Source organism: Palaemon carinicauda, chromosome 9 (genome assembly GCF_036898095.1).
Source record: "Palaemon carinicauda isolate YSFRI2023 chromosome 9, ASM3689809v2, whole genome shotgun sequence".
NCBI classification, from domain to species: domain Eukaryota; kingdom Metazoa; phylum Arthropoda; class Malacostraca; order Decapoda; family Palaemonidae; genus Palaemon; species Palaemon carinicauda.
This window is the reverse complement of record NC_090733.1, coordinates 76,226,651-76,245,056: the sequence shown is the minus strand read 5'-3', so window position 1 is coordinate 76,245,056 and position 18,406 is coordinate 76,226,651. Positions and strand designations below refer to the sequence as shown.

Genomic DNA, 18,406 nt, shown 5'->3' with positions numbered 1-18,406 from the left:
AGACAGTGCGTCGAAAGACAAAGTGTCGAATGGACAGTGTCGAACAGACAAAGTATCGAAAGAGAGATAGAATAACGTATTCATTTACCTAATGACCTAATTAATCTTTTGATATATCCTTACATACACATTCTAGAGAGTGAAATTGAGAATAAAGTATCCAATTGTCTAATGACTGAAATTACTCGTTATCAAATTAACCTTCAGCTATATAACATTGTTTACATTGATATGTCTTTTACATATATACAGTATTCAGTCTGTTCACTCACCAGTAAACTTCTTTTGAGATTCCAAAGTTTCAATTAAAATTTCCATTATACCATAATGGAAATAATCAAGACTCAAATGGGTGGAAAGAAACTGCTACACGAAGGCTATGCATACGTGGTAGATAAAGTGATTAATGGAAAACAACTATATACCATTCGTGGTCTTACTGATCAAAATATGACTTTAGCGTTAGTGTACTGCATTACCGAAAACAAAGATAAGACTACTTGTTCCGTTATTTTTGAGTTTTTGTATGAAAAGCAATTAGATCCTGTTTCCATTACTGCTGATTTTGAACGCTCGGCCATCAACCAAATGAGGATAATTTTCCCTGAATCCACAATTTATGGATGCTTCTTTCACCTCGGGCAGTGTTTGTGGAGAAAAATCCAAGCCCTAGGATTGCAGACCCAGTATAACGAGCGCAATAAGGCATTTATTATAAAGCAAATACAGGCCTTCGCATTTGTTCCTCCCTGTGATGTTTGTGCTCTGTTCAATAAGAATGAAACATTAGGAGAATTTTTACAATATTTTGAAGCTACATGGCTAGGAATTGTTCAGAGGGGAAGGAGAAGAAAGCCATTGTATGAAATTGACTTGCGGTCAGTTCGTGAGAGTTGCAAACGATTTGCCAAGGACCAAAAACTCCGTTGAAGGTTGGCATAATGCATTTCATAGAAGAGTGAAGATTTGCCACCCAACAGAGGACAAGCTTTTAAGAAAACTTTGTGTGGAGCAGGCCAGCACTGAAATGATTCTAGAGAAAATTCAACTAGGCCAAGACGTAAGAAGAAAATACAAAAAATATGCTGTTCTTATCCTAAGACTAAAAAGTATTTTTGATACATACGATGTCGATGCTGGATTAGAATATCTTAGGACCATTGCTCACAATCTTTAAATGAATATTGCTGCAAATTTATTTAATACATTAGCACATTTGTATTTTTATATTTTATATTTTCTCAAATAAAATTTGTATTGCTTATATTGATGTATAATTGTAATCCTTTATCCATTTTATCTTTTCCACACATTGTCTGTTCGACACTTTGTCTGTTCGACATTGTCTTTATACATTCTGTCTTTCGACACTGTCCTAATACCGAAATATAAATGGTGGGCTACCATCAAATTTGAATTCTTTAGTGCAGACTCAACCGTTCCTCCTCTACTTAAACCAGATAGATCTGTAACTCACTGTCTAAAGGAAAAGGTAATCCTTTTGATTGATGTGTTTGACAGTAAGCAGAGTAATGAAAAACTTGATCTTCCTCACTCCTGTTTTCCTGAGGCTAAACTAATAACTACCGTAGATTAGCTTCTTGGTCCCACAAAATTAAAATGCTCTTACTAGACTTTGATGCTTATGGAGGAGTAGACCCAAATGGTATTTTTTCTTTGTTTTTTGTAATGACAGCTGATTTCTTAGTTGTCTGTTATTTTTCCATGAGTTGTGTGTTATTTTTCCCAAGGTAGCAAACAGAGGTTTTTTGCACTTGCTGGTGAATTGGTAATGTTACTCCATTGGGTAAATGTGTTTGCAGTACCTCTAGTCCAACTAATTACTGCCCAATTTCCATAGCTCTGATGTTATCTAAATTTTCTGAATGTCTAAAGTATTAGTAAAATGTCTAAATAAGTATGCTGAAGGTAATCATCTATTCCCTAATTTGCCGTTTAGCTTTTGCAAAGGCCTTGCAGTACATGATGTCCTTAAAATTTCCAATGCTGCACAAAAATCACTTGGTTGTAATCAAGAAGTTTATATGCTGCCTCTGTGTTAATTGTGAGGTCCTTGTTTTAAAACTTGAAAAAAGGAATAAGTGATCTTTTCCTAATATCATTAATAAATTTTTGATAAATTGCAAAGAGTAGCCATACATGGGCACCAAAGAGACTAAGAATATAATATCTCGTGTTTCTCATGGTAGTGTTCTTGTTCCATTACTTTTCAAACTATAAATGCATGATAAGTGGTTTGGCCAAGAAAACAAGCTATGATTGCAGAATCCCTTAATTCAGATCTAGATAAAATTAGTGCATGGTGCACATAATGAAGCATGAAGTTGGACCCTAACAAAACTCAAAGTACGATTGTAAATAGGTCAAGGATAGCAGCTCCTCAACATCCAGATCTTTCCATTGCTTGTCTGTTTGGTCACATACAACTGAATTAAAATTCTGTGTGATTCTTAATCGCAAATTTACTTTTGAGAAACACATTTGGTCTGTTTCTTCTTCAAATGCAGCAAAAATTGGCCTATTGAGAAAGTCTTTAAGGATTTTTGGTGATTAGTCTATCCTTACGAAATTTTTTAAATTCATTCATTCTGCCGTGTTTTTAAAATTGCTCTCCTGTCTGGTCTTCACCTACTGACTCTCATATTTTCATGGATAGAAACTTGCTCTAATAAATTCTTTAATTCTGACTTGGATATTAATCTCTGGCACCATAAGATTTTTCATATGTTTGACCATTCTGTACCAGACTGTAGGTAGCACTAGGTATGCAGTTAAATCCACCAGTTATGTCTTCTTCTTCTTCTTCTTCTTCTTACAAGCTAAGCTACAACCCCAGTTGAAAAAGCAAGATGCTATAAGCCCAAGGCTTCCAAAAGGGAAAAATAGCCCAGTGAGGAAAGGAAATAGGGAAATAAATACAAAATATGAGAGGTAACGAAAATTAAAATAAAATACTGTACAGTATTTTAAAAACATTAACAACCTAAAAACATTTGCTGCGAGCTTGAACTTTTGAAGTTCTACTGATTCAACTACCCCATTAAGGAGATCTATTAGTTTTATTCGAGCTGTGATCAAATTGTGAAACGATCTCCCTAAACAGACAATTTCATCAGTGGAACTTCAGTTCTTCCTAATCAGGTAGTTGAATCAGTGGAACTTCAGAAGTTCAAACTTCTTGTAAATACTGTTTGATTGAACAGGTTGACATGTCTCATTTTATAGTTTATATATAACTGATCTACTTTAAAGTTGTTACTGATCTTGAAATATTTCAAATTTTTATTCATTCCATATAGTTTACTTGCTACTCCCTTATTTCCTTTCCTCACTGGGCTACTTTCCCTGTCAGACCCCTTGAGTTTGTAGCATTCTGCATTTCTAACCAGGGGTGTAGTTTGGCTAGTAACAACAATAATAATCCCACCTTATCAAGTAACAACAATAATAATCCCACCTTGCCACAGTCCTCCTAACATTCCACTAATGTACTGGTCAAAGGAATGTAACAAAGACAGACATGCATTACTTCTTCCATCCCAATCAAGTTTATTTTACAATTTTGTATGCAGATCTGCAGAAGGCCAGAACACCAAAGACAAGAATTTTCTGACTATAACAAATTGAGTATCGACCTAGAGACAGACATTTTTCTACCAATATCTGAATCTTTACGCAGCCTCTGGCATCCAGTCAATTAGAGGATGCACCACTGGAGAACAAAATGTATCCATCTCCTTGGTAAGAGAAGTCATGAACATATCTAAATTCAATTCGCATCATATTCTTCATTACTCCCTACATACCTGTGGATCTCGAGGCCATTTACTTGGCAGTCTGAAATTTACTATTCATCTGATTAACCACGACATTCTTTTGGCATAGAACAAACTGAAGCATTAGAGTTATTCAAAATTTCAAAAAGTTTCACATCAAAGTCATACCATCTCAAAACAGTTAAGTAATTATATAAGGTAACAAAAAATGGACACTAATCCTAAGTCTCCTTATCTTCATCAATACAAGCAAGATTCTACAGTATTAGATGTATAATGCTAAAAACAAAACTTAGATTCTTTCAACCGACCTGAATCTAATTTTACGAAACACTAATCAAAGAATACTCTTGTTGGTAAATAAATCCCTTATTATTATTATTATTATTATTATTACTAGACAAGCTACAACCCTAGTTGGAAAAGCAAGATGCTATAAGCCCAACAGCTCTAATAGGCAAAAATAGCCCAGTGTAGAAGGGAAATAAGGAAATAATTACAGGTGAACAAATTAACAATAAATCATTCTAAAAACAGTAACAACGTCAAAACAGATATGTCATATATAAACTATAAAAAGACTTATGTCAGCCTGTTCAACATAAAAATATTTGCAGCAACTTTGAACTTTTGAAGTTCTACTGATTCAATCACCCGATTAGGAAGATCATTCCACAACTTGGTCACAGCTGGAATAAAACTTCTAGAATACTGTGTAGTATTGAGCCTCATGATGGAGAAGGCTTGGCTATTAGAATTAACTGCCTGCCTAGTATTACGAACAGGATGGAATTGTCCAGGAAGATCTGAATGTAAAGGATGGTCAGAGTTATGGAAAATCTTATGCAACATGCATAATGAACTAATTGAACGATGGTGCCAAAGATTAATATCTAGATCAGGAATAAGAAATTTAATAGACTAAGTTTCTGTCCAACAAATTAAGATGAGAATCAGCAACTGAAGACCAGACAGGAGAACAATACTCAAAACAAGGTAGAATGAAAGAATTAAAACACTTCAGAATAGATTGATCACCAAAAATCTTTAAAGACTTTCTCAATAAGCCAATTTTTTGTGCAATTGAAGAAGTCACAGACCTAATGTGTTTCTAAAAAGTGAATTTGCTGTAGAGAATCACACCTGGGATTCCTTTGGAACAAAATAAGCAGAGCCACAGATAGAAAAAAAAATTTATATTATAATTTTGATCCTCCAGATTCCCAGATTTAGAAGATGCTAGCCCTAAAATTCACTACTTTGAACCACCCAAACATATCTGTGGTGACTATCAAATCCACTCTTGGAAGGAACTGATGCCAAAATATAAGGTGGATGAACTTTCCATTTCAGCTTCAAAGCATTAATACTTTAGCCCCTACAAAAAGGAAAAAAAAAAAAAAAAAAAAAAAAAAAACATTAAAATCTCAAACTATGATTATATTTGGAAGACAAATATCTAGAAATAGCTTCGGCCTGCCTGACCTCTGGTTTTAATCGACTCCGAAAGCATTTGGGGTGCTGTTAAAGAATAAGATGCTGTACAGTAATAGGAGAAAAATTAAAACCCTGAACATGACCTGAGACTTTGTCTAAAGGAAAGGAAGGAGTAGAGACAAAAGCTACTGGTGGAGGTTATGCTTTCTCTTCCACTTAAACTGAATATTAATAGCTATAGCAAAATCACACATATAAGAGTGAGTAACATTGATAGACTCTCTTTGTATGGATACAATAGGAAATACAATGGAAGGAATAACATGCAAACATTGGATCACTGCTATATCTGGAGCTGATTCAGATACTACCGCTAGAGAGTTATTGGCTTCTTTAACTGACCAGACAGTATTACACTGGATCCCTTTCTCTGGTTAATGCTCATTTCTCCTTTGCCTACACATACATTGAATAGTCAGGCCTATTCTCTACACATTCTCCCCTGTCCTTATACACCTTACAACACTGAGATTACCAAACAATTCTTTTTGTGCAGTGGCTACTTTCCTCTTGGTAAGGGTAGTAGAGGCTCTTTAGCTATGGTAAGCAGCTCTTCTAGAAGGACACTCCAAAATCAAACCATTGTTCTCTAGCCTTGGGTAGTGTCATAGTCTAAGTACTTGGGGTAGAGTTCTCTTGCTTGAAGGTACACTCGGGCACACTATTCTATCTTATTTCTCTTCCTGTTTTTTTTTTTTTGACATTTTATAGTTTATATATGAAAGATCTATTTTAGTTGCTACTGTTCCTAAAATTTACTATTTTAATTGTTTATTACTTTTCTTATAGTTTATTTATTTCCTTATCTCCTTTCCTCACTGGTCTGTCTATTTTTCCCTGTTGGAGCCCTTGGGCTTATAGCATCCTGCTTTTACAGCTGGGGTTGCAGCTTACCTCGTGATAATAATAATAACTGTATTTGATTGAAAACTAGTAAATTTATTAAAAAGGGAGCAAACTGAGATTTCATAAAAGCAATATCAGAACATAAATCTTCTTGTGCATTACCCTCTTGGGCAACCAATTTAACCTCCTAGCATATTTTGGACACTGGCGAGACTAACTGACCTCCAGGAAAAGAATAAAACAGAAAAAAACTTATGTCGCATAAATTGCAGAACACTATTAGCCTTCCTTTTTCTGTGCTTAGAGCCAAATTCTTGAAATCTTTAGAATAGATGCAGTCACTACAACAATCTACAAAAGAATATTGTTTGGCCCTAAATGTTTAAAGTTTCTGCAATAAAAGAACAATGAAGTCGACCAAGGTAAATAAGTCAGCATGAGTATGCCAATCCTGAGCTAGTTGCCTCTGACTCTGAAGCAGGTGGCTCATAGAAAAGGAATATATTTTTATGACCATGAAGTTCTTACTCGAATGATGCTGCTATGTGACTCTCAGGTAAGGGGTATTCAAACAATACACAATTTAATATAAGGTTTTATACTAAATTACCTTGCGGGATAGCAGTAAAGGAGGTGCCACATAAAGCAAGTGGTAGCAACAAACAAGGTGTGAAGAGTTACCCACGATACATCATAATACAGTGAAGACTGAAACAAAAAATACTGCATTGTAACACAGAATTATGTAATGCTTATATCTTGTACACAAACTAATTCACCATTATTAAGACATAACTAAGTGGATCTGTTTATAGGAAATGACAATACATAAGCCCCTACCGGAACAAAGAAGCATGGAATCAGTGTTGTGTAATAGACAATAACGATTGTCTGGTACATGACTTGTGCCATACGTCTGTTGCAGTCGTTAGTCAGAAATTCCACCTCTCCTCGCACAGCATCAGCACTATTCAGACATGAATGTTGAATAATTCTCACAACAGCTGTTGAAAGATTAATACACAAACTAAAACCACAAGAATATATTCAAGTTCTCATTTATGATTTGCTACTCTTAAAACAGTATAAAAATGTAATTGCAGTGGTGATGCAGAGCAGTTATAAGATGCTTAATTGGTTACATAGACTGAATTTAAAACTAAACTCACAATAGGTCAACTGGGCCCTATAAAACTATTAAGACAGCTTGTGCATGGAGAAATATCAAACCTGCATTTCTTATGTTAGCCAAAAATCTTTATGAAGTTTTGTTCATTTAATGAAAACACAAACTCTAAATTCAAGTAAGGGAAAAAAATATGAAAAAAATTGCATAACAGATATCTGGTTAGGGACCAGATTCTACAGATCATAAGAAATGAAACCATGTGCACTACATTTAGACAGATATAGGGTATTTAAGATCAGTGGTCAATCAATGGGGCCAAATAGAATGTTCCATGACTACATGAAAATTAAAACATTATTAACAAATTATGAGAGTACTTTAAGAAATATATTACACTACAAAATTTAAGAATACATAATGAGCAACTTTAAAAAATAAAAACAAAGTTATATTATGTGTTTTTATAACACTGTGATGAGAGCAGAGAAGGAATTGATACAAAGATAGCTCCCGAAGAGACATGGGTACTTGCAAAGGGGTCACATAAGGGTGACAACTACATGTTTACATTCAATATATTTTGTTGAAAAGGTTGACAGACATGAAAATAGATAAAAAAAAAATAAATGATATAAAAATTGAAATAAGCTTGTTACATTCAACAACTTTTTGACATGGAGTCCAGTGACAAATGCAGTATTTTAGTGACCATAGATAGGGCATCCTTCTTTATTTGTATGTGCGTTCCTTGCTGCACATGCATTAAAATGACAAATTTGAAAGTAATTTGTATTTTTCCTAACAATACACACCTTGAGCTATTTATTAGGGATTTTACTTTCGGAGAAGCAGGAAGACTAGGCTAAGACTTTTAGGGAGGTGAAACTACCCCATCACTAGTTAGTCGAGTATTATTTTCCAGATCGTCGTAGGCAAACTATGAAATTTGCCGAATCTCTTGGCCGAAGCCAAGATGAGCGGGAAACCTATCTTCAAAGTCAAATGAAGATCTGTTGCTTTGGGGCACCCTTCAGGGATCGAAGGTTATGAACCATGCTCCATGGGGGAGGTTTAACTTCCGACTGAGGGTAGGTAGGCTTGAAACTTTGTATGCAGAGAGACAATACCGACGCAGAAAAATGTTAGCTCGTTTCAGCCTGAAGGCGAGGCTCAAAGGCGAGCGGTAGTCTTTCACTGCCAAGACCAAGAGCAGTTTTCTACCCCCGAAGGTATCCGAGAAAACTCCGCAATGCTGGATGTTGCAACGAGTGAGGGAGATACCCTATCTACAACATCAACAACCGAAGGTAGTCCACTAGCCTGTTAGCCAGCAACTGTAGAATTCCGGAAGTATCCAAAACATCCTCTTAGTAACTTGCGGTGCAAAGCTTCTCCATGTAAGAAGATGTTGGAAAATATGCAGGCGGGAAGACATGGGGGACTTACGGCTCCATGGAAGATATTTACATGTAGCTGTCTGAGTAGATTGTATTGTGAAGGGAGCTTTCTCAGTAGTTCTGTCAGCACCTAAAGAAGGTACAGGAACCATTCTGCACATGCCAGTATAAGGGTCACAGTTAGGTTACGGATAATCTTGTCTTGTTAACCACCTTTTTCATCAAGCAGCATGGGAGGGAAGGGTGAAAACAACCATGTTGACTCACTGTTGCTGAAATGCATCCTTTCGTAGAGCTTGGGGATCCGGGACTGATGAACAGTAGGGCGGGACCCCGTTGTTCAGGGATGTCGCGAAGAGATTCACCATTGGGGAATCTCTCAAAGTCAGGACTTTGGCTACTGGATGATTCAAAGACCACTCAGAGACCACTATCTGAGTAACTGCCCAGATGATCATGAGCACATTCCTACTGTCTGGAATGAATCGAGCTAATAGGGAAATCAAGATGTCTTCTGCCCATCTTAGCATAGCAATGCTAGATGAAAAAGGTACTGCCCTGATTGTTCTACGTAAGCCACTACCATGGTGTTGTCACTCACCAATACCACTGAGTAACCCGCCAAGAACTGATGTAACTACTGTAGGACTACAAAGGCTGCCTCATCTCTAGGAGATTCATATGTGGGTACCATTCGGACTCTGACCAGAGTCAGGAGGCACTGTAGTATAGCATGTGGTAGCCCCACCCCCCTTCTTTTTGATGTATCTGAAAGGAGCATTAAATTAGGAGAAGGGACGAGGAGCTCAAACCCTAGGCAAACATTTCGTCTGTCAACCATCTTCTCAGGTCCGTCTTCTGTCCAGATCCCATAGAGACCAGAGAAACTTGAGATCCCTCATGCTGAACCTCCTAGGATCTGGTTACCACTGTAAAAGTTGAATTTGAAGGAGTTTGATGTGGGCTAGACGAACCAGAGAGAAACAGTGACCTATGAGACGTAACCACTGCTGGCTGAGAGTGTGTCTCGTTGTCAGAAGAGACTTTCCACCTTCTTCCACCTTTGGACCCCATCTTCTTGAGGAAAACTTCTGCAGGCTGATGACGATGATCATGCCTAAAAACACCCATATCTGATAAGAAAACGGATATCTCTCAAGATTTACTTCAATCCTCAGATCACGGTACACTCGAGGAGTTGTCTCGGTGATGACGAAGGGAAGCAAACAGGTTTGTTCAGATCACCCAGTCGTCCAAAGCCTTCGGAGAACGATGCCGATCCTGTAGGCCCAGGTTTACGCTAGGGTTAAAAACTCTCCTGAAAACCTGAAGTGCTGTCGCAACCGAAGCACTGCACCTTGAACCTTGCACCTTGATGATGGATGACCTTGTATCCAGGAGTATGAGTCCTAGTGGTACAGCGAGCATAGGAAGTCATGTTGAGTTACTGCTTGAATGACCATATATGCCATCCTCTGGCAAATCAGAGATTGATGAACAAACTTGTTCATGGAGGAGAGGATGAATACTGGAATTTCTATAGAAACGAACTAACTGAAGAAGCTCGGATATACTTTAATGAAACATAGTCCTCCAAAGATGACGTAACATCCGAGTCTGGATGTCCCAACCGATGTTCGGATTTCGTAGATTATAGAGAGAACTGCCATCGCACCACAACAGGTGGGTGGGATGAGTAGATGTGTATGCTCTTTGTAGCCGAGCTGCAGATTTTCTGCCCTTTCCAAAGAGATGAGTACTCCAAACTTGTAGAAGGGGATAACAGCCACTACGGGGTAAACCTAACTCTAGGACAAGAAAAGTGTTATCCCTAGAGAAGACATTAGCCGATACTTTGGACTTCGAATTCCTATCCCTGACTGGGCAAACTCAGGCTGAGGGAGAGCATCATTGTCAGAGCTGACGAACTAAACTAAGGTCAAGGAGAATCCCGAGGATGGAGGGTTAATGTTGCTTGTACAAGTCCCGAGGAAGCGTGGGCTGACGGAGACAGAAAGCATGAGGAGGGAATTCCTGGAATCTATGTTACTATGCAGTAATCTGTAAACGTTAACATGAGCTGAATTCAATTCCCAAGAACAAATGGGATGAAAAGGAATAACCCCGCGGGGTTATGTCTCCAGATGCAGGTGTGAAGGGGTGAGAAGATCCAAGGAATTGGAACCCGAAACCGCAGAAAGAGATTTGACAAGTTCTCAAACTTGTGGAGAGAAGCAGAAGCAAATAATCACAAAGGATTATGTTTCTCATGATTCATTCTGAATCTCAGGAGAAAGGTGGCAGAGGTGAATGGTCGTACGACTTCTATTACGGCAACCACTGTGTAGAACTATGTTCTACCTGTCTGATGGCAGCGTATACAGTCGACCCTTGTACATCGCAGGTTCTTGCTTAGCGGTTTTGTTTTTTTGCGGCCAAGACAAATCCAATACAGTAATGCCTCACAACACAAAATTAATTTGTTCTTGAGTGGCTTTCGTTTCTTGAAAATTTTGTGTTATGAGTCACATTTTACATGTAAATTGCCTAATTCATTCCAAACTCTACAAAAACATCACATTAAATTTTATAATAAAGCTGCAGTATACCCACAATGAAATACCATACAGCCAAATACATTTGAACAATTCAGTATACCTAAAATGACAAATTCGGAGATAATTTGTATTTTTCCTAACTATACAAACCTTAGCTATTTAATGTGGGTATTACTTTCGGCGTAGCTGAAAAGACGAGCCATTAGAATTTTAACGAGGGTTTACTACCCCCATCGCTAGTTAGCGGGGGGTAGGGAGGGGTAGCTTGCTACCACTCCCCCCTCACACACCTGTGTGCTGAGCTCACTTTGCTTAGAGGTAGGACTTCACGGGGGATAAGGCTGGTGGGCAAGTTTGATTAAATAGCTAAGGTTTGTATAGTTAGGAAAAATACAAATTATCTCCGAATTTGTCATTTGTTCCATAACTGAAATACAAACCACGCTATTTAATATGGGTGACTCAACCCTTAGGAAGGGTGGAAAAGTCCCGGCCATACTGGCTTTTGGCTTTGCCCGGGGACTCATTATCTGAGTGTGTCAGCACTCAACAATAAAGAGTCCCTGCACCCCGCTCGCACCTTGCTATGCAAGGGCTGCGGCCTACATAAGCTGTGTGTGAAGGATTATGTGTGACTCGTCCTAGGAAGTTGACCTGAAGATCTTTAGATGGAAAACTTTAGGCTAGGACTTTCCCAATACCATCTCGTCAGGGTATGAGGACGTGACAGTACTAGGAACACAAGGAAACATGGTTTACCCGCAGTGGTTTGAGGTCAGCTGTGCAGAGAACCCAGGATGCTGCTTTCCCCAAGAGAAGGGAGGATGAAGAAAAGGATATGGGCCAGACATAACTTTTCTTTCATGCAGACTAAAACCGGGTAACAATGTCCTCAACCCTCTGCTACTTGTCCATTAAGGAGCCTGAGGTTTAAACCAGCTGTTGTGCAGCCACCATAGAGCCGATAGAGAACGTATCGAGCCTCCTGTGGGTCACGTCTTGCAGGTAGTGGGCTGTGAAGGTCGTCTGTCGCTTTCACACTCCTGCTTGTAGAACCTGCGTCACTGAGAAGTTCTTCTTGAGGCCAGGGGTGTAGCTACGCCCCTGACATCATGCGCTCTAAGGCGACATGACGGAGGAGGGTCAGGATTCAGGGACAGATGGATCGCCCTACGAATCCATGCCGAGATGGTATTCTTGGTGACCTTCCTCTTTGTTCTCCCAGTGCTCACAAACAAAGCTTGCACTTGGGGACAAATGCAGCCGTTCTTTGAGATATAACCTCGAACTCCTTACTGGACACAGTAGGGGAAGGTCTGGGTCATCTGTTACAGAACGAAGACTCGAAATCCGGAAAGAGTCGAATCGAAGATCCGGCACTCCCGGATTCTGTGTATTGGCCACAAACTCAGAGATGAATATGAACGTTACCTCCCCTCATCACCTTGCATGGGCGATGTCAACGAGAGATCATGAAGTTCACTGACTCGCTTGGCCGAGGCCAATGCTAGTAGGAACACCGCCTTCCAAGTTAGGTGGCGATCTGAAGACTGGCGAAATGGTTCATAAGGAGGTCTCTTAAGAGGCCTGAGAACTCGAACCATATTCCATGGAGGAGGTCTCACTTCCGACTGAGGGCAGGTAAGATCATATCTTCGTCTGAGTAGGGAAAGATCCGAGGGAGAAATATCCACTCCTTTGAGCCTGAAGGCTAGACTTAAGGCTGAGTGATAGCCTTTCATTACCGAGACTGAAAGGCCCATTCTTCCCGCAAATATACAAAGAACTCCGCTATTGCTGGAATAGTGATATCGAGTGGAGAGATACCCCTCACTCACTCCAACCACAGGAACTCGCCACTTTGCCTGGAAGACCCCTGCGGATGATCTACGCAGGTGTCCAGACATCCCGTTCGCAACTCGTTGCGACAATCCTCTCTTAGCGAGGAGATGCTGGATAGTCTCCAGGCTTGAAGTCGAAGCGAAGCTACGGCTTTGTGAAAGATGCTAGCATGTGGTTGTTTGAGTAGGTTGTGCCGTAGAGGGAGTTCTCTCGGAAGTTCCGTTACGAATTGCGGAAGGTCCGGAAACCATTCCGCGCGATGAGCCACAAAAGGGTCATCGAGAGATTGACCGATATTCTGGTCTTGTCGAGCATCCTCTTCATCAGACAGAACGAGGGAAAAGCTTACACGTCGGTGCTGTCCCACTGTTGTTGGGAGGCATCTTGCCAGAGTGCCTTGGGATCTGGGACTGTGGGGCAATACAGCGGGAGCTTGAAGGTCAGCGCTGTAGCTAACCGATCCACAGTCGGGTAACCCCACAAAGTCAAGACTTTGTTGGCTACTGGATGATCCGAGGACCACCCGGTACTCATTATCTGAGAAGCTCTGCTTCGACCGTCAGCATGCACATTCCCTTTGTCTGGGATGAAGCGAGCCGATAGAGGAATCGAGTGGACTTCGGTCTATCTCAGTATCTCTACTGAGAGATGGGATAGCTGCTTGAAAAGGTACCTCCTTGCTTGTTGATGTAAGCCACTACTGTGGTGAGGTAGCTCATCACACCACAGAGTGATCCGCCAGGTCCTTGTTGGAACTGTTGAAGGGCCAGGAAGACGGCCTTCATCTCTAGCAGATTTATATAGAGGCACATTTCCGATTCTGACCACAGGCCTGAGGTCCTGTGGTACAGAACGTGCCCCCCCCTCCCCCCCCCCATTCCTTTGAGGTGTCCGAAAACAGCATTCAAACCAGAGGAAGGAACGAGAAGATCCATTTTCCTTCGTAGGTTCTCGCTTGTCACCCACCATTGGCGATTCGTCCGTTCCACAGGATCCATAGGGATCATGGTGTCCGGGGAATCGCAGCCTTGATTCCACTAGGACCTGAGTCGCCCCTGGAGAGACCTCATCCTGAGGCGACCGTAGAGAACTAGACGAGCCAAGGGTGAAAGGTGACCGAGGAGACTTAACCACGATTGGGTTGGAAGCTTTTCTCGTCTGAGGAAAGGGCTTGCGACTCTTCTCAGCCTTGCTATCCTGTCGTCTGATGGAAAGGCGTTGTGGAGATTGGTGTCTATAATCATGCCTAGGTGAACCAGTCATTGATTGGGCAGCAGAGCGGACTTCTAGAGACTTACCATGATCCTTAGATCCTGGCAAAGTCGTAGAAGTTTGTCTCGGTGTCAAAGAGGGAATGACTCCGAGTCTGCTAGGATCAGGCAGTCATCCAGATAATGGAGGAGACAGAAGCCGATCCTGAGTGCCCATGATAAAATTAGGGTGAACAGTCCGGTGAAACCCTGTGGTGCTGTGGAGAGACCGAAACACGGCACCTTGAACTGGTACTCCTTGTAGTCTATGCTGAATCCTAAGTACTTCCTTGAAGACGGAAGGACTGGGACCTGGAAGTACACGGCCTTCAGGTCCAGAATACACAAGAAGTCTTGCGGTTTACTGCCAGACTGACTGTGTCTGCGGTCTCCATGCTGACCGAAGTATGCTTTAATCTGGACCTCTGCCCACAGAGTTCGCCGCCTTGCTGATCCCATGACAAAGGTATTAAATGACACCGGATTCGCCATCAGGGGAGGTAGAGGTGTTGTGAACAGGACGCGATATCCCTGACTGATTACGGAAATCGTCCAGGAAACGGCCCTGAGGTGCCGCAACCTGTCTGCGCAACCTTGTAGGTATCCCGCCACTGGTGGACATGCAGGGGAACTGGCAATCCTAGCGTTTGTGGCCTCGGCTGCTCCTAGGATTCTTCCCTCCCCTGGGGGACTAATTGCCTTTCTTATCCTTGACCGGAAAGGGCTTAGACCCCACTGTCTTAGCTGCCGTTGTTTTGGAGGAGTGGTTTCTGAGGTGCTGGAGGTTTATAGGGCTTGAATGTCAAAGCCCCATATAGGAGGGAGTCTTGGTGACTTCCTACACCTCTCAGCCGCCTCATAACGAAAGAATGTCTGAGCCTGTAGATTTTGGTGCTAGGGGACTCCTGTTACTGTCTTGGAGTCCTTTGACTCCCTCCCGGGAGGGATGCAGGACTCCAAGCACGACGGAGGCAGGCTCTTCTCCACCTCTATTCGAGAAGACTTTACCGCGCGAGGTGGGGTTTCCCTTAATGGTGTGATTGGGGAACGTTTCACCTCCCATGACTCTTCTGAGGGCGGGAAAACTTCGTCCGGAGGTGAGGGAGAAAAGTCTGAGGGGGGAGAGTGCCTGCCTCGAAGACTTACGAGGAGACAGCTACGACCTCGTAGAAGTTACGTCGTCCAAAACTCCTCTTTTCCTCATCGGGGGAGTGGATGTAGCCTAGGATTTGTGGCTCAACTCAGAGAGAACAGCTTAAAAGCCTGTGCTACCGCTCTGATTAGAGTCCCAAACCAGGCAGCCGGCTGCGCTGTCAGACACTCCCTCTGGAGGGGAAATCGCCCGTAAAAAGATAAGGAAGGCATGTCCCTGGGCCTTCCTGGAACCTTCCCCCCCACCGGCAAGCGCGCTGTTCTGTGCTCAGGGGGGGGGGGGGGAATGTGGCGATGGCGCCCTTACCATGCGATGTCCGGCAGCCTCGCGCGGGGGAGGGTATTGGTGCCAGCGCGCGCGTGATGGGGAATATCCGGGGGTCGCGCGCGAGAGACTGTCGAAGCGCTGATGCGGGTGCGTGGGAATACCCTGGGCTCGCGAGCGGGAGACTGCTGAAAACGCTCGGGCTCGGGCGAGACTTCATTGAGTGCGCAGGAATCATACTGATGTGCAGGATCAGAATGAAGAGCCCGTGTGGACTAGAATGTTGGAGCATGCTGCAGCGCGTAGGAGTTTGTTGGCGCGCGCGGAAGACCATCGGTGCGCGCAAGACTATTGGCGCGCGCGTGGGAGACTACCCGCGCGCGAAAAAGATCGTCGGCGCTAGCGCGCGTAAGAAAATTGTCAGCGCTTGAAGATCGTTGGCGCTTGCGCGCTTAAGAAGATCGTCGGTGCTCGCGCGCGTTAGAAGATTGGCGAGCGCGCGCGGGAAACCATCGGTGGCCGCGCGGACGATCGTCGGAGCTTATGCGCGTAGGAAGATCGTCAGCGCTTGCGCGCGAAAGAAGATCGTCGGCGCTTGCGCGCGAAAGAAGATCGTCGGCGCTTGCGCGCAAACGAAGATCGTTGGCGTAAGAAGATCATCGGCGAGCACGCGAGCGCGCTAGGATGCAGAGTCAGCTGAGACAGGACGATCAGGAACTGTGATGTGTCCTTAAAAAGGGGCAGTCATCCCCCGATGAGGACCGTAGGCAGGACTGCTTCAGAGTCCAGAGCCGAAGTCCTTCGTTGCAGTGCAAGGAAGCGCTGGAAGATCGGTAGGTCAGCTGGCTCAACACTGGAAGATCTGCTTGATACTCCGAGGAAGGGTCTCTATGAGAGACCTTTTCCGCGAACGGGAGAGGTGCCCTTCGTAGAAGAGACTAGGAGACACACGCAGGCTGAATAACTGGTGAGCGGCTGTGCGTTATCTCAGGAAACTCCAACGATGTGCGCTGATGCTCAGGAGAACGTTGGCGCGCAGTCCCTGGAACAGGATGTCTCTGGATGGCAGTCTCAGGAACAGCAGGAACAGCAGGCGAGCGCTTGCGCACAATTGCCCGCGAGCGCGCCGGAGAATGTTGGCGCGCAGGAGGTACCTGGCGCTTAAGGGGCTTACTCACAATGTGAGAAAGCCCCTTTTGTCCCGAAGGGACCAGTGCCCGTTGGATAACAGGGTGCGTGGGCGTCCACAGCGTCAGCAGCCAGGAACGGAGACGGCAGGACAGCAGGTCTAGGAGATGGCTGGTCTAATCAGGAACAATCCTCCGAAGAGGGGTCTCTATAAGTGGCCTCTAGAGGTGAACACTTCGTAGAAGAGACTTGAAGACACTAGTGATGGCGCCCCTTAGGGTCGTTGGATCAGCAAGCTGACCTATACGGAGCAATCCTCCGAAGAGGAGTCCTTAAGAGTGGCCTCCCTTGCGAACGAGAGAGATCACCAGACTGATCCTGCAGCTGCTCAGCCCCTTGAGCATAGCTGCAGGTGCGACCGCTCAGCGCCAAGAGCATAGCCACCTGAAGTTTTCATGCGCCCAGCTTTGCAACCGCTCAGCTCCTTGAGCATGGTTACAAGTGCGGTCGCTCAGCACCAAGAGCATAACCGCCTGAGGACCAGGAAAACCCAACCAGGAATTATTAAGGTATGAGAAGTTCCCCTTCTGCAGGGGGAAGCTCTCACACCTGGGAAGGGAACCTCCCTCGGAAGGGAAGTTACCTACCCCTGGAGGCGAACCTCCTTAGCGTTCTAAGATGAACTGAAGAGCTGACAGTTGTCATGGGAGGACTTCTAAGAGAAGGGATAATGCCCATGACGATGTCCTGGAGAGACGGCAGTGACAGCAGACTCCCCAGGCACAAACAGGACAGATCTGCTTCGTTGGCACACTTTAGTCAAACGAAGAAAAACTGCATAGTTAACTGGGAAAATAAAGTTAAATAATTATCTAACAGAAATTTCCCCGGGAGGAACTCAGAAGAGTAACCCCGAAGGAAAAGCAAAACATAAGAATTAAAAATTAAGTATGCGCCCTCCTCCCCCACTGACATTCACGGGAGAAGGGGGAGGGCGGAGAACTGTAACAAAAACAGAATTATAACAGAATTATAATTATGTAATTCATCTAAGAATGATCACAAATAGTAAGAACCACTGACCCCCGAAGGGAAGTGTTCTCCACAGAGAAGCTGAAAAGTTAAAAATACAATTAGATTTCATTAAAAATAATTGAGACAAATAAACGGAATAGCAACCCAACCCGCAACGGGAAAGAAGCTTCCATAATAGTACGTAGTAATAGTAAGAGGTGAACGATCTGGAGTAGAGAGAGAAACCGTAGTCAATCTAAACTCCCACATTCTCTTCTCTTCGCTGAGAATCCAAGTTCCCCGTAGGAAAGGAGGAGCAGCGAAGATAATAGATGATTGAAGAAAGTCCAGCGATGACGATTCCCCATGGCGGCCGAGTTAACGGAAAGCCGAAGGAACTACCGAAGGACCAAGAGGGAGAGGCCGCACCCCATGACGTGAAACCGCGGAGGCCTAGCACTACGCCAGTGACGTTGTCGTACACTACACACACAGCACAAACACTGAAAAGAAAACTTACTACATTTCTAT

The 18,406-nt window shown here is 43.1% G+C and overlaps 1 protein-coding gene across 1 annotated transcript in view; it reads right to left on the bottom strand.

Moving 5' to 3' along the window:
• Positions 1-18,406, bottom strand: part of LOC137647004 (transmembrane protein 39A) — a 116,255-nt gene that overhangs the window by 42,034 nt on the left and 55,815 nt on the right. Inside the window, exons 5-6 of the mRNA XM_068380111.1 lie at positions 6,981-7,144; positions 6,751-6,848 (exon numbers count right to left, since the gene is read on the bottom strand). Of these exons, the coding sequence (XP_068236212.1) occupies positions 6,751-6,848; positions 6,981-7,144 (262 nt within the window). The remainder of the gene's footprint in view (positions 1-6,750; positions 6,849-6,980; positions 7,145-18,406) is intronic.